This window comes from Drosophila takahashii, chromosome 2L, assembly GCF_030179915.1.
Source record: "Drosophila takahashii strain IR98-3 E-12201 chromosome 2L, DtakHiC1v2, whole genome shotgun sequence".
NCBI classification, from domain to species: Eukaryota; Metazoa; Arthropoda; class Insecta; order Diptera; family Drosophilidae; genus Drosophila; species Drosophila takahashii.
In genome coordinates this window covers 24,046,794-24,070,505 of record NC_091678.1, presented here as the reverse complement: position 1 = coordinate 24,070,505, position 23,712 = coordinate 24,046,794, and the positions used below count along the sequence as shown (strand labels likewise).

The 23,712-nt window shown below is 38.7% G+C and overlaps 2 protein-coding genes and 1 long non-coding RNA gene across 6 annotated transcripts in view; 1 reads left to right on the top strand and 2 right to left on the bottom strand.

Moving 5' to 3' along the window:
* Window positions 1-6,339, bottom strand: part of Hr38 (Hormone receptor-like in 38) — a 32,239-nt gene extending 25,900 nt beyond the window's left edge. The window contains exon 1 of the mRNA XM_017149916.3: window positions 5,808-6,339. Within this exon, the coding sequence (XP_017005405.2) occupies window positions 5,808-6,240 (433 nt within the window). The 5' untranslated portion in view covers window positions 6,241-6,339. The remainder of the gene's footprint in view (window positions 1-5,807) is intronic.
* Window positions 4,388-5,154, top strand: LOC138911933 (uncharacterized). The gene is made up of 2 exons (XR_011417561.1): window positions 4,388-4,881; window positions 4,944-5,154. It is a non-coding gene; the product is annotated as an uncharacterized lncRNA (long non-coding RNA).
* Window positions 6,340-18,239: 11,900 nt separating the features above from the next.
* On the bottom strand, window positions 18,240-23,560 carry LOC108062980 (uncharacterized). Of its 4 annotated transcripts, none has more exons than XM_070213003.1 (5): window positions 22,895-23,560; window positions 22,092-22,804; window positions 21,961-22,030; window positions 21,798-21,903; window positions 21,324-21,723 (listed from the first exon to the last, which is right to left on the bottom strand). In XM_070213003.1, exons 1-3 carry the CDS (start codon window positions 23,481-23,483, stop codon window positions 21,980-21,982), a joined length of 1,353 nt encoding a protein of 450 aa, XP_070069104.1. In that variant the 5' UTR covers window positions 23,484-23,560; the 3' UTR covers window positions 21,324-21,723; window positions 21,798-21,903; window positions 21,961-21,979. The 4 variants fall into 4 exon arrangements, with proteins under 4 accessions (XP_070069110.1, XP_070069104.1, XP_070069106.1 ...); XM_017149880.3 differs by having other exon boundaries at window positions 21,329-21,723; window positions 22,092-22,792; window positions 22,895-23,558; XM_070213009.1 differs by lacking the exons at window positions 21,324-21,723; window positions 21,798-21,903 and adding an exon at window positions 18,240-18,258.
* Window positions 23,561-23,712: the final 152 nt, after the last annotated feature.

Genomic DNA, 23,712 nt, shown 5'->3' with positions numbered 1-23,712 from the left:
TTTTTTCACAACAGTGCGAACACATTCGTCAAGGTGGCACCGCATAGGAAACACAAGCAGCAAATAATTAAAATAATAAAATTAACCAAGCAAACATTATGGACAATAAATTTTCTTGGTTTTCTTGGACGACGCATTAATGCTTGATGTTCGGTTTTTTGCCTGATTTTCCTTTTGGTTATAATTCTTAACGTGTTTTTCGGTATTTTCTTGTTTGATTGGAATTTATTGCTTGGCCTGTTCTCGCTGAAATTTGTTAAAAGTTATGTAATGCTTTTTGTTGAATTTAATTACAGCTTCGATAATTTGAATGGGAATGAAGTGAAGATGTAGCTAACAAAATTTTGGGTATAAAAAAGTTCACAGTTTATGTAATAGCTTATGACCTAGGGAAAAATGCAACTGTTTTTTTAAAAGAATCTAAAAAATTTGTTAGCGTAAGGAAATTCTGAAAAATTGCTATTAATTTTTCATGTTTCTTGTAAAATATGACAGATTCAAGGCAATCAAAATCAGGCTCCGTCAAGCTGCAAAAAACCTCAAAAATCAAATCAAAGCCAAATGAAGCTCATCAAGTGCATGGCAAAATTAAGAAATAACCAAAAATTCACCGAAAAAAAAATCATAAGAAAAACAACAAGGCAACAACAAGAGGCCAACGGCCAGGCAATCCAATCAGTTTCAAATTAAGGTTTACATATGCGAGAGCCGCCAGCAGCCTGCCAGTCGAAATTGACCAACAAGCAGCAACAATGTGGCCAAAATAAAAGAAAAGACGGGAGGGGAGGGGAAAACGTCCAAAGGAAAACCTGTCCGCTGTCCAATATTCGATGTTGGATGAACTCTGGCGACGCCTAGCCAAAGCATTGCATTCCCATGCCGCCGATCAGCAGATGATAATGACGATGGTGGTGGACTGGCCAGTGGTGCTAGCATAGCCAGTGACTGGTGGTGCTGATGACACCGACTTGGCAGTGGCTTGCACGTTCTTTTTGCATGCCACCAGTGTGACATCCACAACGCCTCGTGATTTGTGGACATTGCACTCGAAGGGAAAGGAAATTGCATAGAAATCGAAACCAAAACAAAGGCAGACGTGGAATGTCAGGGAAATGACTCGAAATCGACCGGGGAGTACTGATTAATTAATTAAAGAAAATTAAACAGAAAACCCCAGAAAATCCTTAATAATTGACCTCCCCATTAAAAAAAATTCAAAATGCTAATAAGTTTTAAAAGCCTAACATATTGTTTGGAAATAGTTAATTTATTAATTTATGCAAGAAAATGTTGTATCCCAAAAATCCTTAATAAAAATATTTTCTAAAACATAATAAGTTTTATTGGCCTAACATATTTTTTGGGAAATAATTATTTATTACAATATACAATAATAAAAAAAAAAGTATAATCTGCACTTTTCGAAGGTTTTTAAACTTGACTTGTTATACAACTAATATCCTCGTATAAATATAGTCTTGCGTAAAATCAAAAGGAGCCATTATATAGTCTCTACAGCTAGATCAAACTGGAATGACTTCCGCCATATCTATATATTACACCCCTTGCATACCCCAACTAACAGGCAACTATGCGGAATTGAAAACCACTTGAAATTATTTCATCGACCCGGGACGAGTTCTATTCCCGTTTAGACAGAAATATCTCGAATTTGGACATCGAACTGAGCGAGGAGCGATGTGGTCTGCGATGGCGGGGAAGTTGGGCATAAATTGATGCTGGCTAATTACGCGGCAATTGTTTAAATTTAAATTAAGGCAGACGAATTTAGAAATCATTTTAGCAATGCAGAAGCAAAAAGAAGTGCGAGCGGAATTTACGCTTTCCGTATTTATTTTCGTTTTCGAATCCGAATCGCTGGCATCGTGTGAACCAATTGAAGAGCGCATTGAACGAATCGATCGGCAATTAATAACGAAACACGCTCACAATCAATATAATAAACACAATTAATCCAGACAAACTATAATTATTACGTAATTGAGGTGGGTTGTCCATTATGCATCTGATTTGTATTCCCCGATAAGCCAACGAGAGGAACTGGAACTAATGCTGGTCTATGGTCTATGGTCTCTGGTTTTTTTTGGCTTGTGGGTTTGTGGCTCGCTGATGTCTTGGCCATCGATCAGCGATGAAGACAATAATGGCACCTCCCTGCCCGCCGCATTTCGTTATAAAATTCGCATAAATCAACGCAAATAATTAAGCAGTCGCAGAGCAGTCCCCACGAGACGCTAATATCGAGAGTTTCCAATCCATCTGCCCAGACGCGGGCCTCTCGTCCCAGCAGACACAACATAAAAAATCAAAAATCCCAAAGCAAAACAAAACAAAACAACCCAAAAAACACAAATTAACAAATTCACTTTTGTGGTTTTTACTCATTCGCATAGTGCGAAAATGAATAGCAAAAGTGCGAGACGAGAGTGAATCAAAGATAGTTGAGATAGGTTGGAGATGGCTTTAAAAGATTTAAGATTAAGACAAGCGCGGGGGCTCGAAGTATGTGGAAAAATTTTTAGCCAAATTGATGACAGCTTAATAGAATTTAATAGGTGATTTCTTTTAAAGATCTGACGAAAAATACTTTTGGTAGGCCTATTAAAAAAGGAATAATAACTAAAGGTCTTACATTAATTAGGGTTATATTTATTTTTACATAAATATTTATTTTTTTTAATGACAAAAAAATCATACAAAAACTAATGAGTTTTTGGAGATTTAAACAGAAAAATATAGTATTTAAATTTAATTATTATTTTATAGTTTACTTAACTACTTATTTTTGATCAAAGTTTGCTAAACCATTGTCCGTGATTCTAATAATATTTAATAATATTTATTTTCACTTGGTACGAACCCACAATTAGCGGAAATAAATGTCTATCAAACTGAGCATTACACATGTACCGTAGAACAAAGAACGTGTGGACATGCAAAAATGTAAACATCCTAACCATGTTAGTAGGCTACACAACTAACGCCTCTCGATCCACCTGTGCCGCCGTCTTGATGGTAAATATATGTATGCGCATATAACTTAAAAAAAAACCAACGCAACTGGGAAGGCGACTACTGGTCTTGGCAGACGAAGCTGGTCCAAGGAAACCGGTGTGCGGGGATAGTATGCCTTTTTTTCTTTTGGGGGTATAGAGTGTCTCTATGAGGAATGGCCAAAAGCGGCAACAATCAACAATGGCCATCCCGACAGCTGCCGCGGAGATAACTCACAACGCACGACGGTTCGTGAATAAGTATACAATGAAGTAGCCTACGTTTTCTTCATTTTTTTTTCTTATTTTTCGGGTGTCATAGATATGTGAGTAGGTATTTTTTATTTTTGCATCATTTATCAAGCTCATTTCGCTGGGGGTTAATCAGTGAGGGAAGCCAAGATCATCATGATCTTTGGTCGGGGAAGTGCATTGAACAACTCTATATGTGTGGCTAAGGCAAACCTTTTATATAGTCGCTTTGGGCCATGTTGAAATGCAATTGGCTACGCCCAGGAGATGTTGCCATGTCGAACGGGGCGTATGGGCAATCAAGGCAAATCGTAAGAGAAAAGGGTAAAAGAAACCATATTTTCACACGCCCTGTCGTGAATACGAAATAAAAACAAAAAGCCAGCCAAAATGTAAATACTCGTAAGACAAAACAAAAAAACGCGCTGACTTGTGATTATATTATAGGCATTTAGCCAACTCATCCCAAGAGTCGACGTCATCAGCACGTGGCTAGCCATAGAAATAATATAATAAAAATAGTTTCGAACCAATTATGAGATATTCATTTATATATAGGGATGCAGCTGACGCAAAGAGAGTGCAATCTATGCACTCGCATTCCCCCAAAAAACTATTTCGTCATCTATTTTCTGTTTCGCTGCCGACGATGACGTTTTCAGCACTCGTGCCTCGGGAAAACACCCGTACTGTGAAAACTGTGTGCCGTGTAATCCGTTAAACTGGCCGATTTCATGGCCTCGCTGGCGTCACGGCTTATATACTACCTATGGATGCACCTCACCTGGTCATATGTTCTTCGGCGATTTGTTTTGCTCTGGTTTGTCATCCGCTGTCGGGCACTTTTGGCGCCCATCGCCATTATGGTAATATAGAGCCAACTTATAAATAGAGATGTTTGTTTTGCCACAGCTAATAGTCAACTGAATTGTAGAGCATTTCTTTTACATTCCTATTTTTGCAATCGATTGGAAACCCTTTGGTTTTACATTTACTGCTGTTTTAAGGTAATTAAAAATGTAATTAAAAATATTAACCTTGTTCTAAAATTAAAAGTTATTCAGATTTTGTAAGAATATAATTTTTTGGAAATTTATTTTTAAACCCAATTAACCTACTTTACATCGAGTAGTGGAAAATAATGAGTTTTTAATCAATTTTGAATGCATTGAAATTTCCCTTATGAGGAAGGCTAATCATAAAACTAACCACAGCGTTTTAAGAAGCTAACTGCTGGCACTTAAAAGCTGTGGATTCGCCGCGAAATACAGACGCTTAAGAAGCGGCTAACAAGTTGCAAACCGATTTTGGCCAAAACAAATGAATTGGCAAAGCCTTTCAAGCCGTTGCAGCTCTGCACCGTCGGCGATTAAGTGTGCTCAATAGATCGGATACCGCAATGCGCCCCATCCCCTCCCCCTTTCACCTGTTCGTCCCTGAACCAAGCCCCCGAACCACCCACTCAAAGGAGAAGAATAAAAACCCAGAAAGCTGACGGATATGTCACTACTGCCATCGATCTTCCTTGCAATGTTTGTGCTTCAATCGATGATGTTTTTATTCGGTTCTCGCTGGTTATTAATAAAAATGCATTGGCCATCCCTCCCGTTCAATAGTGAGTATCTGTGTGGATATTCGCTGTGTTTATTGTGCAGCTTATAAATCATTTTGCGTCAGGCTGCGTCCGCTGCCGTCTGCTGAAACTGCGACGCTTTGCTGACGCTGGTAAACATGTGTACGACACCAAAAACAACAACACTCAAAAAAAGAGGTATACAATTAAGGTCAAAACGGTAGTAATTGATATAAGCTCCGTTTCACAGATTAGGATAGTTTAAGGAAAGTGATAAAGAGGTTAGATTGAGTTCTCTGTTGTAATGACAAACCATTTACAACATTAAACTTAAAAACTCTTTAAAAAAATATTTTTTATAAATCAAATCATTTTTTTAACTTCCACTTTTGCAAATAAAGTATACAAAAGATTTAACTTTTTATATTTTTTGTAACAATTTGTTACTTTTTAGTTGTTCTTGCAAGTATGATTAATTATTGTTTTAAATAAACAACCCGTACTTTGAAAATATTTCACAAATTCTACATGTTTTTAAATACAACACTACACTTCTTAGAAGTCAGTACTTTGCATTTTTGCAGGTATTATAGAAAACACCCTGCTATTATTTTGACCACAACTGTGGCTGCACTCATATTTTTTACTATTTGCTTAATATTTTCACCATTTTTATGATGCACTTTGAGCACTTTTCATGCAAATTTATGTCGTCATTGTGCGTTGTCTAAGTTACCCCCGCCGGGCACGCCCCTTTTTTTGTTTCGACCAGCCCCTTCTCAAGCGGATTGAGCAAACAGTTAGCTTCTTGAGCGATTTGGCAATGCGCGCTGCATATTGCGTATACGCCGCGTGTGCGATTAGCGAATTAGAAGGAAACACCAAAGCGGCGTTAAAGTTGGGAAAAATATAAAAAACAAAACCATCACCGAATAACCGAATAGCCGAAGGGAATAGAAAATACATACACGTGTTTCCATTGGCAAAAAAGTGCCTGTCGTTGGGTGAAGTGGATGTGGAGGTGGAGTCGGAGTTGGAGGAACTGCAGCAGGCCAGGTGATTGATATCGCAACCGTCGGGAAAGAGATTGCGGCAGGGATAAATCAAAGGCAAAGTCGGCAGAGGCGGCGGCAAAAGGTGTTGTTGCTGGTGTGTATGTTGTTGCTGTTGCTGTGCGTGTTGCTGGTGTACTGAATGTGCTGGCTGATGTTGTGCCGGCGCATTAAGGTTCTGTCTGTAGCAGGAATTGTTGTTGATCTCTTGGAACAGACTGCTCTCCGCGTACAGTGAGGCCTCGCACTTGATCGCCGACGGCTGATGGTGGTTAATGTGATGGCTAATATTCGTATTGCTGCCGCCCTCTTGCTTCACCACAATCAGCGAGGCAAGCCGATCGCGCATTATAGACCAAGCGTCTTTGTTAAAGAACCCAAAAATGATGATGAAAATGGGTAACAAACATAAAACACACAGGACGGGACGGACAACACAACACACAGATCAGATATTATATATCAGTTTCTAAATAGGCACCTGTTTGGCGCCCTGAGCGGCGCTGGTGATCCAGCACGACGGTTCCGAGTTGCTCCCTCAATTCTGTTGGCTACTGTAGCAGCGACCGACTCCTTTTTTGCCGAAACTCTGATTGCAATAGTTGTAATCGGGCTTCATTTTCCCGTCCTTGCCACAGCTGTAGTTGTTGTCGGGTGTCCTTAGACTTGAACTTGTCTTTCGCCTTTTTTTTCCGGCGTTTGCGCAGTGGCCAAGTGACGACGTAAGCGACGTAACGACTTACGCACGCTATAGTATATGCATATATTGGTTCTATATATTTGGAGGTTGTTGTAGTAGTAGGAGGCACAAGGACGTCGCTTACACTTTACACACGGATACACACTCGCGCACGGAGCAACACAGAAAATTGTTTGTCCTTAGCAAACGTGCTTATGGATTTTTAAAAAATATTTTGAAAAACTTTCATTCCAAAAATATCTACGGCTGTCTCTCAAAAGTAATTCGAAATTCTATCAATTTAATTATTACACATACGCAGCGTGGTCCACCTTTGGCTAGGAATTGCACAAACGCGGCGTTGTCTCTCAGGAAAGTGAACCGTTGGAAATTATTACACATACGCAGCGTTGTCGACCGGCTTCCGTTTCCGCATAGAACCAAGCGAATCAATAAAGAACAACAACTTGTTGCAATTGTTTAACTCTTGAGCACTCACACCTATGGTTGTATTTTATTTCAATTTAATACTGAACGCGAATTTCTGTTAGAGCTACGTGGATTTGTGTTTTGGTTGGATGATTTAAGTCGGAAACTCGGAAATTCTGAATCTCCGAATTCGCCTCGGTATATATTTTGTTTGATGTTGGATTTTCCGTGAGCGGTGGCTGTTTGGTTAAAGTTGTTAACAATGCGGCGTCTGTGACGCGACTGAACTTATCTTTACGGTTACACGCGACTATATTCAAAGCGTCGCAGCTGGCAGCGCTGCCTCAGCTGGCGTTTCGCTGCGCTCGCGGGACCGAGTGAGAGCGAGAGTGAGTGCGAATGCGAATGCGAGTGTGCGAGGGGGACGGGGAGCGGCGGGCGGGACACGACCTACCTTTGCGGCCCGGCTATTACGTCATTTGCGGCCAACAACTGAGCGCAGCTCGTGCGAGGAAAATCGATGACGTCGTTGGCAGAGCGCCTGCGCCGGAAAATCCGAATGATTTTCCAAATGCAGTGCAGTGGGACAGTTGGGAAACGGAAATTATGTGCGTCATAAATGAGACATTGGCCATCCCTTTTGCTCGCACCCGAGATTGATGGTTGTTCTTGATGCCGTTTCACCTGCCCAGCTTTTCCACCTCCCCCAGTCCCCTGCCCCCTTTTTCCACGCTTTTCCAACCGCCCACATCCTGTTCTCCCCTGCTGTCATAACTTCCGTTCCTTTCAGTTAATATACACAGGAAACCAGGAAAATAATTTAGGGATATTTAAGGATTAGAAAAGTATGGGAATAAAATTTGTTTGACTAACAGGACCATAAACAATTTGTATAAGTTTCCTAGCATTTTACTTTAACAAGTATTTACAAGCATTTTACAAATTAAATTAAAAAACAAAATAGTTTAGAGTGTACAATTTTTTCAAGTGTTCCAAATTTGTGTGGGCAATTCTGTGCATATCATTTCACAGGGAACAGGACTTCCGTGCCTTTTGTGTGTGGGCGAAGCCAACAAGATTCACGGGAATATGCACCAGATTTCAAGGAATGTGTTTATTTGACTAAATCCCACGAATATGATAAATGTGGGTGGATAAATGTGGTTTCTATGCTGAATAGTCGCACAGGATTTACATAGTACTTCAAAAGACTTTTTACGGTAAGCCATTGCAGTTTTCTGTTAATGAGCTTAATTTTTTTTGTTTTAGGGCAATTATAATAAGCTTTTTATTAAAGTGGCTTTCCAAGACTTTTTATACCTCCTTAACTCGCTGAAAAAATTCGTATTTGATAAGACCACGAATTTATGTACTTCTCGCTAAACCCCTTTAATTTTCGCTGCCTTAACGATGCCAAGACAAATCGATTTCACACCAAATCCCAGGCCAATTTCCCTTTTCCACTTAACAAAATACCATCCTGCCACATCATAAACCAGATCACTCCTTCCTCATCCCCAAATATAAATAAGTTGCACCACAAATCATTTAGGCAATATACCAATAACACGATCCGAGCTTCGTCCGTCGGAAAAGCGGGAATATTAATGCACTTTACCATTGACACCGGCGTTTGCAGCTCGTAAACAACAACAAGGAAAATAATAATAATGCAAAGGCAGTTGAAATCTTCTCTCCGAAGATCGGAGAATTACAGAAAAAAAACTAAAAACCCGAAGACAAGACGCCGACTGCGCTGCCACCGTCGACTGTACAGAGAGTGAGAGTAGTGGTCGTTCGGATCCCGAATCGCAGTCTTCCGAAGACTCGTCTTTGAGGCGGTGTCTTCTGGTGGAGCTGAGGCCGGCGGCTTAGATTTCGTTTTCATTCGGCTTTTCTTCGGTCGCTCGTGTGATTGGTTGCATTCGTTGAGGCTATTTTTAGACAGGTTCCAAGCCACGTTTTCTAACTGTTGTTAGCGTACGAGCCGGAGATCTCGAGCTGTGGAGTAGCTAGAGCTCTCCATTTGGAAGCCCCAGACAAAACGTGAGATCGCTGGGTCTGCCGACTGCTGCGTCGACTGCGGCAGAATCGGCAACTGCGACGGCGACTGAGACACCGACTTGGGTTTTGGGCGCAGTGGCTCTTCCTTTCGTTTTCGGCTAGATTTTTTCCCATAATGCTTTGGCTCGGATCTCGGGTCTCTGGGTCCGGCTCGCAGTGCCCGTTGTGGCTCCGGGGGATCGGATCGGTGTGGTACAATGTGCTGCTGTGGTGTGGCTTCCCATGTACATATATATTAGTTGGATTTGGGAGCGACGCAAGTGGAACTGGTCTGTGGCAGGCACCATGTGCATGTAGAACAGTGGCTCAGGAGTAATTGGTAGTGGGCAAAAAATGGAAGAACCTATAGGATAAGAGGGATGTCCAATACCTTTGGTTATGAAAAAATGGTTTCCAAATTTTAGTTGGTATTTTATAAGTTTCTTAAAAATAAAAGTGATTATTATTGTTATTATTATTAAGAGATGAGTGATCAGCAAGCTACAAAAGCAATTCTCTTAGATACGATAAAATAATATCTGATCTATTTCCATCATGCTATCATATAAAAATGTATTACTTTTATTTCTTTTTACTTCAAATTTTGTACTATTATTTATTTATTTTTTGAGTAACATTTAAAATTAATTAGTAGGATAGTAAATAATTCAAAATATTTGGAATGATTAAACATTTATTTTATTTATCTGATAAATTATATTTAAAGTTTGTTATAAATTCTAGGTCTGAATAGAATGTAGACCACTGTATGGGCCGCCTTTCTTGCTGTTGTTAGTGTTGCCGCCGCTGTTCCTTTGGCGGCGGCGGTGGCGGTAATGGAGGTGGAGGTTGGTGGTGCCAGTGGTGCTAGTGGTGCTGCTGCTGCTGTTGGCTGACCCGCTGGTGGCCCCAAAAAGTGCATGCAAACAGCTTAGCGTTGGAGTCTCCGTCTCCTTGTTGTTGCTGCAGCTATCGCTGATGTTGTTGCTGTTGCTATTGCTGTTGCTATTGGGTTGCTTCCAAAGAGTTTCGATTGCCGCTGTTGTTGTTGTTGTTGCCTTTGGTTTTATTGGCTGTATTAAGCATGACATGCCAAGCCAAAGTCGCAGTCTCTGACTCCGTCTCCATCTCCATCTCCGTCCAAGTTGAAGTCGACTTCGGAATCGGCACTCCTTGCTTTTGTCTCTCTGCCTTTTGTCTATTATTTATTGTTGTGGTCGTAGTTGCACTGCGATGATATTCTAAATGTGCCGAGCCAAATTCGCTTCGTTTTGGCCAAGTCAACTTGGCTGGGCCTTAATGCATGTATCATTTTCGCATCGTTGCGCCCGCCAGTTCGTGAGTTTAATTTAAGGAATTTTTGCTCTTTTTGATTGCTATTTAGGCTTTGATTTTGCTGGTAAGAAAAAAATAGAAACTAAAAAACCACCCCAGCCCCCCTGTAAATTTCAATTAGCATGCGGCACTTTGCATTGTTTTTTTTTCTTCTTTTCCTCATCTATTGCTGCCGCATTTGCAACGGCGCCTCTCGGCTCATTTGCATAAATTGCATTTTGGGATTCGCCAACCCTTTTTTATAAACTCACTTTCGATGCCCACTTTTTATGCCTTGCCCAAAAAATTGTGACTTCCTCTGGCTAACTAAAAACAAAAAAAAATAATACCAAATAGAAAACGAAACCCAAAACTCCGCTGACTGCTTAGCCTGCAGGTGCATTTTATGGCGAATTATTGTCATTATTTTTTTTCCTGCCTTCGTTTAACTATTAATATTTGTAACTTCACATAAATATATAGGTGTATTCCTTTTGGGTTTTTTTTCTCGTTTTTTGCCCTGGCAATTTTGTGCTATTTTGTGTCTAAATAACATTTTTGTGGGGGGCTTTAAAGGCGAACATGTCATAATATCATCAAGTGTACGCCCAGTTGGCATGGGTATCTCTCGTTGGCCAAAATGGCCAATGTGGCAATCCACATTGGCGGCTTTAAGTGGGGTAAGTCGATGGTTAGGGAGATGATTTACGGGCTCACAGGTAAATTATTGCGGCGGGGGCTTGGATAAATATTATCGAATTCATGTTGAAATATGACTTAATAAAGAAAAGGAATTTTGGGTCAACATTAAGTTGGGATTACAGACTTCAGAGGATCAAACAAAAATAAAACGCTGTTTTTAATAAGCCGATCTGTTTAAATATTTTAAAAATAGTTTAATGGCTGGAACACACTTTAATCCAAAAACACGTATTTTTTTAAAATTTTGAAAACTTTATCATTTAATCTGTATTCTTTCCTAAAAGTCTGCTTAAGCTTTAAGGGCGACTGCTTGCCATTCCCCAGACCAACAGCACAACTTATCCCATTATTCCTGACAGCGACGACCTTGAGAGCTCGAACTCGAACTCAACCACCTACAAAGTGCTCCCCACTGAGCTCAGCTGTCCCGCTGTCTTGGAATTAAATTCCCTACGCAGCTATTCAAAGGGGAAGCCACCGGCGGATGAACGGAAGTGCGGCATTGATTTTATGGTCTGCTTCCGTTGCGTCTTGACCGAGTCACGTCTACAAGTTGCCATGGGTGGAGACCCCACCCCTTTCAACCCCTCCGCTAAATTCACGTCACGCACGCCCCTAAGTAGGCAACACTTTTTGCGGTTTGTTTGTCCTTTGCTTAGGGGCTGTCCATATATTACGTAATCACGTTTTTGGTGATTTTTGACCCCCTCCCCCCCCTGGTGATCAAACGTAATCATTCAATAAACAACCCCCCCCCCCCCAATGATTACGTAATCCCAAGAATAAAATTTTTTTTGTTTTAATCTGTAGATTCAAACGGAGATGCAACCCAATCTTATATATTGTTTATAAATGGAGTTTGGTATGACACATTCGGTTCGTCTACGCTGAAATTATCTCCAACATACTCTTCGTCAAGCCATTTCAGGTCTTCGCGTCCTTCGTGTGATTGAACCACTAAACATTTTCTTTTTCGCCGCCCAGCCACTAAAAAAATTTTTTCTCTGCTTTCCTATCTAAGTTTGTAGATATAATTAAAGGAAAAAAGTTTTTAAATAAATTCTTTAAATAAAAAAATTTATATAAAATGATTACGTAATCATTGTGCAAGACCCCCCCCCCTCCCCATGTAATCAAACATAATCATTTCAATGACCCCCTCCCCCCCCCTAGGTGATTACGTAATATATGGACAGCCCCTTATCTGTCTCTACACTAAAAAATATAAATCAACTTTTATTTGTATTTTGTATATGAATATATTGTTCAGAAACAGGAAGGCGAAGCACGAAACTTCTCTTGATTTCGATTCATAATTTATAATTTGATTTATTCAAAAAACCATATTTTAAATGAAAAGTTTTAAAATAGGTATATTTAAGTCAGTGCTGCCATCGCTTAGCTTGAAAAACAGGACAGATAAGCCACAAAAAACAGGGAAAAAAAGGACAAAAAATTAAAAAAAAGGACAAAAAAAAGGACAAAAGTAAATGCGCCTCCATTTTTCTGTTTTTACCAATGGGTTATATATTTACTTAGTATAAATGGATTTTAAATAAAATTCAATTATGTAATGATCTACTGCTCCCGACTCACAACCTTCTTTGTTTGATCATTTTACCATGGTAAATTTTTGTGCGTATACGTAATAATCTAAAACAAGAGAGAACGTTATAGTCGGGTGCCCCGACTATCAGATACCCGTTACTCAGGTAAAGGGAGTGCGAGGGAGATGGAGATATAGATTGAAAATTTTGATCACGCATAACTTTTTAACGAATGGTCCGATTTGAAAAATTTCTTCTACATTTCGATAGGTATTGATAAACACAATAAAACTGCATTTTTACTTTTCCAAAATATTAAAGTTTTTAAAATCGTATATAAGCGATTGTGGGCGTTAGAGGAGGCGTGGCACCATTTTGAAAAAAACTTGCGCTGCGTAGGAACTCCTAAAATCTGCATGCAAAATGCCAATCTTCTAGCTTTTATAGTTTCCGAGATCTCAGCGTTCATACAGACAGACAGACGGACAGACGGACAGACGGACAGACGGACAGACAGACGGACAGACGGACAGACGGACATGGCTAGATCGACTCGGCTAGTGATCCTGATCAAGAATATATATACTTTATGGGGTCGGAAACGCTTCCTTCTCCCTGTTACATACTTTTGCACGAATCTAATTTACCCTTTTACTCTACGAGTAACGGGTATAATTATTAAAATAATAAAAGCATTTCAAGTAACTATATTGGTAATACAAAAAAATTTAATCTGCGTCAAACCCGAAAAAGAGTCGTTGAAATTTTTTTCTGACAAAAAAGCAGAGAGTAAAAATTGAGAAATTTTTAAAGTGTTTTCCTTTTTTTTTTGCTACAGAAAAAATCGTACCATAAAGAAAATCCATCGACTGCTTTACGTCTCTTTAATAATTTGTAAAAAAAATTATTTTTTAAGAGCCGAACTATAAAAATGATGGTTAGAAAGGCATTTTAGCATATAAAAACAGGTTTATACACTTTCGACTAGCAAAAATAACACTCAAAACCTTATTTTTGAAAAAAGGACAGATTTCCGGATAGGGGATGTTTGAAATTTTTTCCGGATAAAGCCGTTAAAAAAAGGACAGATCTGTCCGGAAAAAGGACAAAATGGCAGCACTGATTTAAGTTATAAGGCCACAAAATAAAACATATTTAGGAGTGAAAAATCAGCGATATAATGATACATTTGTAGTAAATATTTTACAAAATATTATTTTTCTCAATACTTATTTCTCTCTCTAGTCATTTTTTCCCATGTTTTCCGTCCCATTAAATATGTTTCGCCGGTATCTCCGCCCGGCCGTGTTATCAATGGAATTGAATTAACTGACGCAGCTCCAGCCCCTCTGGATATATAGAAATGTGTATATGACGTCGAAACAACCTCAGTCAATTTAACAGAGGGAGATAGATGGAACCGGCGTTCTGCCTGTGTGTGTCTTTGACCTCAGAGGACAAGCCCAAAATTATAGATATGCCTTTTTACGTACTCATATACGGTATATTTCTCACATATATATTCGTTGGTTGAGTGGATAATGCGTGTAAAATCAATAGCACGGACATGGATGAGGAGGATGGCACCCGGTATTCGTAATGATTGGATTGTGTGTTCTGGCCTGTAATTACTTTGCCTAACCTTTCTAGTCTAAATTATGGATGATGACTGTGATTTGGGACTCGGTTGGCCCTTAATTTCATTACGTATGTATGTTTACGTATTTCATAGGTAACCTAAACTAAACTTTGTGTAGTAGATATAATACCACGGGTGGACAGAAATCGCTTAACGCTGAATTTATATAGATATAAGATTTCAGTCACAATTAAGAGGTATACGAGATTTTTAGTGTTTCAGAATAATGAGTACATCATTTATCATTTTATGAACCCTAGAAACTATGCTATGAATTCATCCAATATACATATAAGAAATCATAATCATATCATAAGAATAAATCACAGAAATCCCTTTACAATAACGTTTGGATTTTGTATTGATGTATGTAAGAACTCCATCGGAATTTTGGCGTAAATATTTCTGGAAAACCACGGATAATATAGCAATTTTGAACAGAATCGCTTGAGTGGAAAATGAAGATAAATACTATTTTATTTTGTAAACTTTCAGTTGGGACTTGTTTAATAATACATTTTTTTTATGCCTCACACTCCCTTCGTTAAAAATATTTGTACAACATTTTCTTATATTTTTTTTGGATAAAGTGCGCTCCTCTTAGGTCACTCAATTAGGATACCCTTGGCTCAAAATCTAACTATCCCTCGGTTGCGGTTTCAATTTCAGGTTCAGTCAGTGGTCCATCAATTGGCTTTGTCGATTATCAATTTCCAGCGTTAATTGGCGTGCATTATTTATAGTCCAACGAGCACGGCGGCTGGCGGATGGCACGCATCTAGTGACGTCACAGGGGAAAGCGTGAGCAGAGAAATCGATTGGTGAAACAAAGACGTCATCAGTTCTTCGTCGGAGGACATGCGCAATCGAGCAGAGCGAGACAGGCGATGGCAGGCATGAATGAATGAGTGGAAAATCAGGTGGGAGGGTGGAAAGAGGGAGGGGGTCGCAGACAGGTGGATATAGCCAGGTGAGTAGGCAGCGGCAGAGGAAAAACACCGGCCGGCGGCTCAGTTCTCCAATTCGATATGGCCATCTCGCTTCCGCGATGACGTCCTTGTTGCCACACTAGTTGTCTCGCTCTCGTCTGACGTCACTTGCCCTTGGCTGGGTGGTCTATTTATATTTGCAGCAGCAGCACCGCCACCCACTCATGACGTCACGGTTGTGCGCGCTCCGTTTTCCGCTCCATTGCAGCGAAAGTGCCCGGAAATAGCCAAAGGATAACGACACGTGGTGCAACCCCCCCACCTCCCTTCTCAACGTTCCTTTACAAGTTTTCCTCTTTAAAAATAGTTTTTGCAGTGACCATAAAAATGCAGCGTGACATAAATTGCATGGAAAGTTACGTGGGAAAGAGGCTGAAAATAACAATGGAATATTTTTAAAAAAGGGACCGAATAAATTGAAGAAAATAAAGTTGGTTTACTCGTTGGTTTATATTTAGTTTTCGAGGACTTTATTAAACATTTATGAATTTAAACTTTTACATACCTAATACTTGAAATGTTAATTCATATGTTATTTTAATTTAAAGATTTTTCCTTAAATATTATATTTATCATATTTTGCATTTTTTTAAAGATTGGATGTTGCTTTACAAATAGTTTTTACAAAGTAATCAATAAAGTTTCTTTTGTACAACAAACTTAATCGGTAGGAAATCGAAATTATATAACTGACATCGAAACTGATAAATGAGAATCACCTGACATTGATTCGATTCACAAGCGATGGCATTAGGGAAGTTGTTTGCACCCCAATAGGAGCAAATATCCGCCTCGGCTCATTTGTAAATCGCAGTCAACAATTGATTTATGCAGATGGATGATGTTCTAAAGGTTGCCCAGGCGATTGGATTGAATAACTCGAATGCCCCATCAGCCGGCGGCAATTCGATACCGTCACAGTTTTTGCAGTCCACCGTGAAAACCACATGTGAAAATCGCCATAAATTAAATGGCCAGTACAATCTGTCAGTGATAAAGAGCACACGATGTTCTAGACAGAACCACAGGCAGCTCCAATTGCTGGCTCCCAAGATGGAAGAAGATGCCGCTACACAAACAAAAATTGTCTTAAATATTTTCACCATTTTAAGTTTGTTTTCAACTAAATAGGGTATTTTCTACCAGTTTAAAACGTTATAGAAAACAACATGGAAAACATTAAACAGAAAATAGTAAAGAAAAGTCTAAAAATAGTTGTTTACTTTTAGTTTTTATACCTTTAAATTGACATCCATTCGTTTTGCAATACCTGCAAGATCCAGCTTTTAGAAATAAACTGAATAATTTTTGTTGTTTAATAATAGAAATAAATATATTATTTCTGATGGCACTAGTTTAAATAACACAATTAGATTTCAGTGTATATCAAAATGCAACTGCAGAAATCTCTAATTGCCTGTTTAAAACTGGAAGAAGATGGTGGTACACTGGGAAAAAAATACTTAAAGTTCGAATCAACAAATAAATCCGGAATTAAAATTTTATTAAAAAGAACCATTAATAAATAGTATTAAATACAAATGTACATATAAATGCACATATAACAGAGTATGTTAAACTAACGTAAGATAAAAAACAACTTCATTTTGACTTCCATTAAAATAAAAAATTCAATTTTTTAAATTTATTGCCAAGATAATAAGAAAATGTAATCAATTTTTAATATTTTTTTAATTTATTATTTTATTTATATTTAACTCCATTTGCTTCGGTGTTTATGTCTGCCGCATAGGCAACCAGTTGCATGTTCGGAGGCTAAAAAGTGGCATCTTTGGGTCTCTCTCGGCGGCGGTTGGCCATTTTCTCACCTGCGGCGCTCAAAGGCGACCTCGACCTGTCTCAAGCTAAAACAAGCCGATATGTTCTGTTTATATGTATTCTGTATAAATACGTATATCTGTATGCCTTTGGAAGGCTGAGAGGCTCCGCTGTATTATTTATTGACATTCAGTGTGGCAATAGCTGGCCGCAGTGGGCCATGTTTTATGTCTCTATATTCTAAAATTGCAAAGATTTGTATCAATTGATAGTGCAGAACAGGACGGAGAACTTGGTCAGCAATTGAAAGGCAACATGCAATCGCGCTTGTCTGCCAGCGGCTTTTGTCAAATTGAAGGTAGCTTCTATGTGTGCCCACAACATACTGTAACTATACCCATAACGTGGGGATCCGGGGGAATTGCCAGAAAGCCAGCCGAAGTCAGGGCACCTTGACAAGCCTAGGCACGTCTTCCGCCGGCAATTGGCCAGAGATGTTGGCCCAGAGATGCTCGAAGTCGGGCTAACTTCGTGGCTTGGCTGATTGTTTTCCCCGCAATTTGGTCTTCTATTTCTTAGATTCTTAATGCGGGCTATACCCTTGCCTCAGGTTACTTAGTTAGAAAGGCATATTATGCAAATTTACGTTAACCAAAAAAGTGTCTTCTACTAATTAAAATTAAAATAAAAAATAACATATCTTTAAAATGATCAATTTTTAAGAAATAACATTGTTAGGGCTAGTACTCAACCCAACAAAAAATCGTCCAAAACAAAAAACTTCATATAAAAAACGTTAAGAAATTTCATTTCATATGAAGTTCTTTGTTTTGGACGACTTTTTGTTGGGTTGAGTACTAGCTCTTAACAATGAAAAATTTTAACTTAAATGTCAAATGTGGGTGCTAACTGGCAATTTAATCTCTAGTCCTAAAAAAGGGTATCTGCAAATCCTCTCGCTTTATGACCAATAAACCTATTTGATTTCATTTGTTGTATTTTTGACGAATTTCATGGGTAGTCAGAATGCGCGGAATTAATTAAACGGCTTAAATAAGATGTACTAACAATTTGTTGCTAATGTGCCAATCAATCGCCTCTGCCCAAAAAGTTCATCAGCATCAGTTGAGGAGCCAAAGAACAAGGAGTGTGCATTCGCAAATTAACTTTTGCATCATCATCATCATCAACAAGTCCCCGCGAATCGTGCATGAAAACATCTCCGAAGAATCAAATGAATTCGGATCTGCCCAAAAGAAACAAAAAGAGAAACGAAAATATTGTAATTTCAATATTAAATTAATGTTGGCAACTCTTGGTTGTTGTTGTTGTTTGTTGTTGCTGGTGTTGCAGCATGTGGCGTGCCACAAAATAATTTGCGAATCCAAAACAAAGTGGGTCGTTCAATGCATGGCTGTGGGTGTCTAATAAAAGTTTATTTCAAATCGAAGGGAATAAATGTTTCACAAAAACATTAGAAATTAAGAGATTTGTTAACCAGTTAAGTTTTTTTTGAGAACGCAAGGCATAGAGGAAAACAGGGATTTAGATTTAGTGGTAAAAATACATTTATTATGACATTGTCGCATGATTAAATACAAGAATGAAAGCCAAACAAATTATAATAATTTTTGTATGAGTCAAATTTAAATAAAAATCGTATTCGAAGCAAATAAATTTTAAAATAATCTAAAAATTCAGAGTTGCTTAAATAAATATTTTATTAAATGGAATAGATAAAGTAACCATTGAGTAACCAAAGAAATTTAAACCCATTCTTTCTTATTTATTAATTTTCTGCTAAATTGTTAGTTGAATATTTCTTTTTGATTAAAAGCAAAACATTTAACAATTTTGTCCCGCTTTTCCCATGGATAAGCCGAATGCCTTTTACTTCCACTCACTCCATTAAAATGAAAACCCCCAGATTCCGCCCCTTTTGGGGTTCTTCCCAGGCGTTAAGCGATACCAAAAGTTCATCCATCGAGAGGTGTGCTAAGCGATAGCAAAAGCCATTTCCCATAATCGCAAGGCCCCCGAACAACAACAACAATAACAACAGCAGCAGCAGCAACAACATCATCGAACGACAACGACAACACGAATTTCTATGGCATCAGGGTAACAATTTTAAGGCTTGTCTCTCTTATGAAATAAGACAGCCCAGCAGAAATTTTTAAATAATTCACAAGCGTGATTGGACACGCTTCGAGTATAGTATAGTATCTTTTAAAAATAAAGAAACCAAAGGGGTAAGGTAAACAAAAACTGCCTGCTTAATTTGCTCTACTCATGCAAACTCTCCTCTCGATGAGCCGAAGATGTCTCTGCGATTTATGGCCAAATGTCAGCTAGCTGGTCTAGTTAAAGTACACTAATTAGTCAGATAGCTGAACATGGCAGACACCTGAACATGTCAAGGCATTTGTCTGGGGTGCCCCCAACCCCCAACCCACAACCCCTAACCCCCTGAACCTCATTCTAACCCCCCGACTAGAGAGTCAAAGCGATTGCAGCCGACAGCCATTTAAGGAGCCACTCGAGGTCAGTCTGTAAAAAAAAAACACAAAACAAAGCAAAACGTATCGATGACTAACCAATAGACTGGCCACAGGTGAGTGCGATCTATGATCTGCACTCAGTGTTGGGAAAGGTACTGTGTTTTTTTACCTAGGTAAGGTAAAAGGTATTGTCAAAAATAAATACCTAGGTAAGGTAAAGGTACTTAAATTTCCCAGTACCTAGGTAAAGGTAAAAGGTATTTATAAGGTATTTTTTATTTTTTATAATTTTTTTGTTTTGTTCAATGTAATCATTTAAACTTAAAATAAGACTAGTTTTCAGTTTTTAGTCGTCTTAATCAAACAATATCTTTTCATTTCATTTAAATTTAAATGTTTTAATTTTGTGCATATATTTTTAAACCACGCGGCATGAATAATTTTATGCACGTATCACTTCATTAATGTATTTATGAAACCCTCATGTACATATTTGGCGCGCAAAAATTCCGTATGTAGAAACATTGACTATATATTGTGCATATGCATGTATATGCCGTTTGTTTACGTACATACGGCATTTTTGCGCGCCAAATACACTTTGGTTTCATAAATAAATTGATGTAGTGATGGGAACATACATACGTGCACAAAATTATATAAGGGGGATTCCCTAAACTGTTGAATTGCTGAATTGTTGAATTTTGGTCAGCTGTTAATCAGCTGTTCCATACAAAGTCAACTTTCAGAAATTTCAGCAATTCATCAGCCTCGGGGCTGCTGAAAATTTTGTTGAATTGCTGAAAAGCCAGAGTTGTCGCCTTTTTTTAAAAGTCGTGGCAACTCTGTAACATTTTAGTATCACCAGTACGCATTATTTATTTTAAAATCAACTTAGAATGCATATTTGTGGTTCTTTTTACCTTGGTAACACTTTTAGACAGTAACTAGCAATAATAAATCAAATTTTACATGCTTTAAGTTCCGTGAAATTTTTCAACAAATAACAGCTGTTTAAAAATTCAACAGGAACCATTTTGGGACGTTCCCTTAATTGCTGAAATTTTCTGTTGAATTTTCAACAATTCAGCAATTCAACAGTTTAGGGAATCCCCCTATAAAAAAAAACTGCGATTAGTTTTAACTTCACAAAACAAACAATAGAACGGCTGAATTATTAATGCTGCGTTCCGACTATTACAATTCTGAAACGAAACGATACAATGAAACGATACTACAGTGTCGTAGTCAGATTTGGCTATTTTAAATCAGAGCAATGTTTAATACCTATGTAAGTACCTTAATAATTCCAAAGGTATATAAAAATAAATACCTAGGTAAGGTAAAAGGTACTCAATTATTTGTATACCTAGGTAAGGTAAAAGGTACCACTAAATTGTACCTAGGTACGTACCTAGGTAAAAGTATCTAGGTATGTCCCAACACTGTCTGCACTGCGATAAAGAAAATAGTGTATCTAGATATTCTAACAAATACATACACTTTGTAATAAAATGTAATAATATATATAATCAAATGTTTCTGGTTAAAAAATTATTTCTTTTAACTTTCTGCCAACTTCTAAATTCTTATAATAATCGAATGTATTATAATAATCTTTCTGCTCAATAAAACATTTTAGGTTTCTGCTTCAATAATACTAACTCTCTAAGAAAACTGCCAATAAGAAGTTATATGGTTTTCCAAGTGTAAGCAACTGGTCGCTGATCTGAGCGGGTCGCCAGCTTCCTGCTGCTAACACAGACATCATCGGCCAAAAGCAACAAAGTTCAGTTCCAATAGAGCAGCAATTGAATGCGAAATTTATTGCCAGCGATCGATCGCTCGAATCGAATTGAATCGCGGATTCAGAACTGTATCGAATATCGTATTGTTTGATTTCGGTTTTTTTTTGTAATTTTTTTGTTTGTTCACAGTTTGCCGGGCCTGCTTCCATTTGATATAGCAGCCAAAGGCCCAAAGTGCAGCGACACAGACGCTTGTTCGCAATTATCGGCTCGCTAATGGAGCATTGTGAGCATGATCATAAATTTTGATCGTCCACTTCCTTATGGCAGACTAGCCCATGACTCAGTCCAGTGAGGATCCCATTGTCTAAGATATCTGGATTCCAAGGGCATCGAGTGTTACACTTATGGGAAGGAATTCAATTGAAAATACTCCCACACAAAAGGCTCTTCCTTAATTGTCTAAAAATCATAGTCATGGAAAAATTAATTGGATCAATAGGTTTTATTTAGAAAGGCAAGCCAAAAGAACTTACATTCTAATTTTGAATGATTTTTTAAGCGATATTATAATATTCATTTTCTTTTCTGCAATAATTTCTTCTCCAGCTAAACCGTTTATGATTTTTTAAGAAATAAATTCTAAAATATCATTCAATATTAAACTTAAAAAATATTTCATTAATATTAACAACTCACATTCAGAATGTCTCTCATTTTAAAGAAAATTCACCTTGACCTGATTCAAGGGATCTACATAATCCGGATGCTAGAAAATATACAAATGGTCAATGCTCTGCAATTAATGCTCTCCTCCAATTAAAACCCACCGTTAGGATACCCTGCCTGATCTTGGTCCCCTTCACATTAATCACCATGTGGCGACCTGTGCCCTTGGAACAGCATCCAATTGAGTTGATCACAAACTCATCGGTTATTTCCTCGCAATCGCTCAAATCAATAGTATTCAGCTGCAGGCACTTTCGTACCATCCTCATCATTCCTGTGTCCATCACCCGACCACACCAGATCAAACCAAATCGCTCTAGCTGATTGAGATCGTTGAAGAACTTAAAGTGATCGTCGTCCAGGACATCGTTGTTGCTAAACCTCAGATCCTTGAGACTACTTAACTGTCCCAAGCACCGCGCATGCTCATTGGTGATCAGAAACTGACCGGATAAATGCAGATGGGTCAGTTTGTTGCCCTTGTTCTCCGCCAGAACAGTAAGAAATCCGATATTCAGCTCATTGGAGGTCATCCAGGTTTTCAGGGTGCATCGCTCCAGTTTGGGCAGCTGGGCAATCACCTCGAAGTTCGTATCGCAGCCAGAGAAGAAAAGCTCTACCAAGTCAGTACAATTCTCAGCTATTTTTTGGTAAAGGCTCTGGCTCATCACCTCGAAGCAACAGTCATCGAGGTCCAGAGTACGCAGAGATTTGAGGGGTATGCCAAATTCCACCGAGTTCCACAACAGACAGTCTCGAAGAATCAAGGTCTTAAGATTGGGAAAACCGCACAGGTTTTTGCCTTTGAAATAAACTTTACTTTAGACATAGGATATAACATCTTTTCAAATTCCAAAAAACTTTTTTTAAATTTATAATAATGGAATCCTTAGGCGATACTTACCCGTATAGCAGCCGTTAACCAATTCAAAGGACTCCAGCTCCTGGTTGGATTGCAGATCAAAGTTAAGCACATCCTCTGCGTCCAGGCACTCAATAGTAACCTTTTTCAAGTGCGTCATTTTGGACATAATGGTTCGATAGTGGAACTCATCGGTGGCATTCGAGTAAGTGATCTCCTCCAGATTCGGACAGTACTCCATTACGAACTCCATTATCAGTGATTCCTTCTGGAAGGAGGCGCAGTCCACTAGAAGGACTCGGATAAAAGGTCCAGCCACCTTGAAGAACCTGATCATCTGCGGCAGAGGCATCGTCTCCAGACTGTCGATGTCCAGGAAATTTCGCTGTGCCCTCGCCCAGCCCTCGAAGGCCAATCGAAACTTGGGTGCCAAACAGGCAAACAGGACTTTATCGGTTATTTTGGGCAGGAATTCGAGAACCAGTCGGATGATGTCCTCCGGCAGATCCAACAGACTTGTATTGCATGGCGGCGGAGCCGGAGGATCAGTTGTTGGGGCTCGAACCGGACGAACAGCATGAGCAGGAGAAGCGGATTTCACTAATCTCGATTGCGTTTTTGGCTTAGGCATTTTTAAGCTTATTTTGCTTTTACGAGAATTTTGATTAATTCATTTTTGACACTGCCCTGGTTGGTGTGACGGAAAATTAAGGAAAATCATGCTTGAGGTATGATAGGTATAAAATAATTCCCATGGGTCCAGGCACTTCCTACGGCTGACAGTGACCGCCAGCAGTTTACGGCCGACAGCTGCGGGCAATTTCGCGCATTCCTCCATTATTCACCCTATAAACAAGTTT

Bases quoted from the DNA above. Each gene is read 5' to 3' on its own strand.
- LOC108062980 (XM_070213009.1), bottom strand. From the start codon at position 23,483: ATGCCTAAGCCAAAAACGCAATCGAGATTAGTGAAATCCGCTTCTCCT. The intron at 22,805-22,894 runs GTAAGTATCGCC...TCTAAAGTAAAG, and splicing joins GGTTAACGGCTGCTATACGG to TTTATTTCAAAGGCAAAAAC. The intron at 22,031-22,091 runs GTGGGTTTTAAT...TATATTTTCTAG, and splicing joins TCAGGCAGGGTATCCTAACG to CATCCGGATTATGTAGATCC.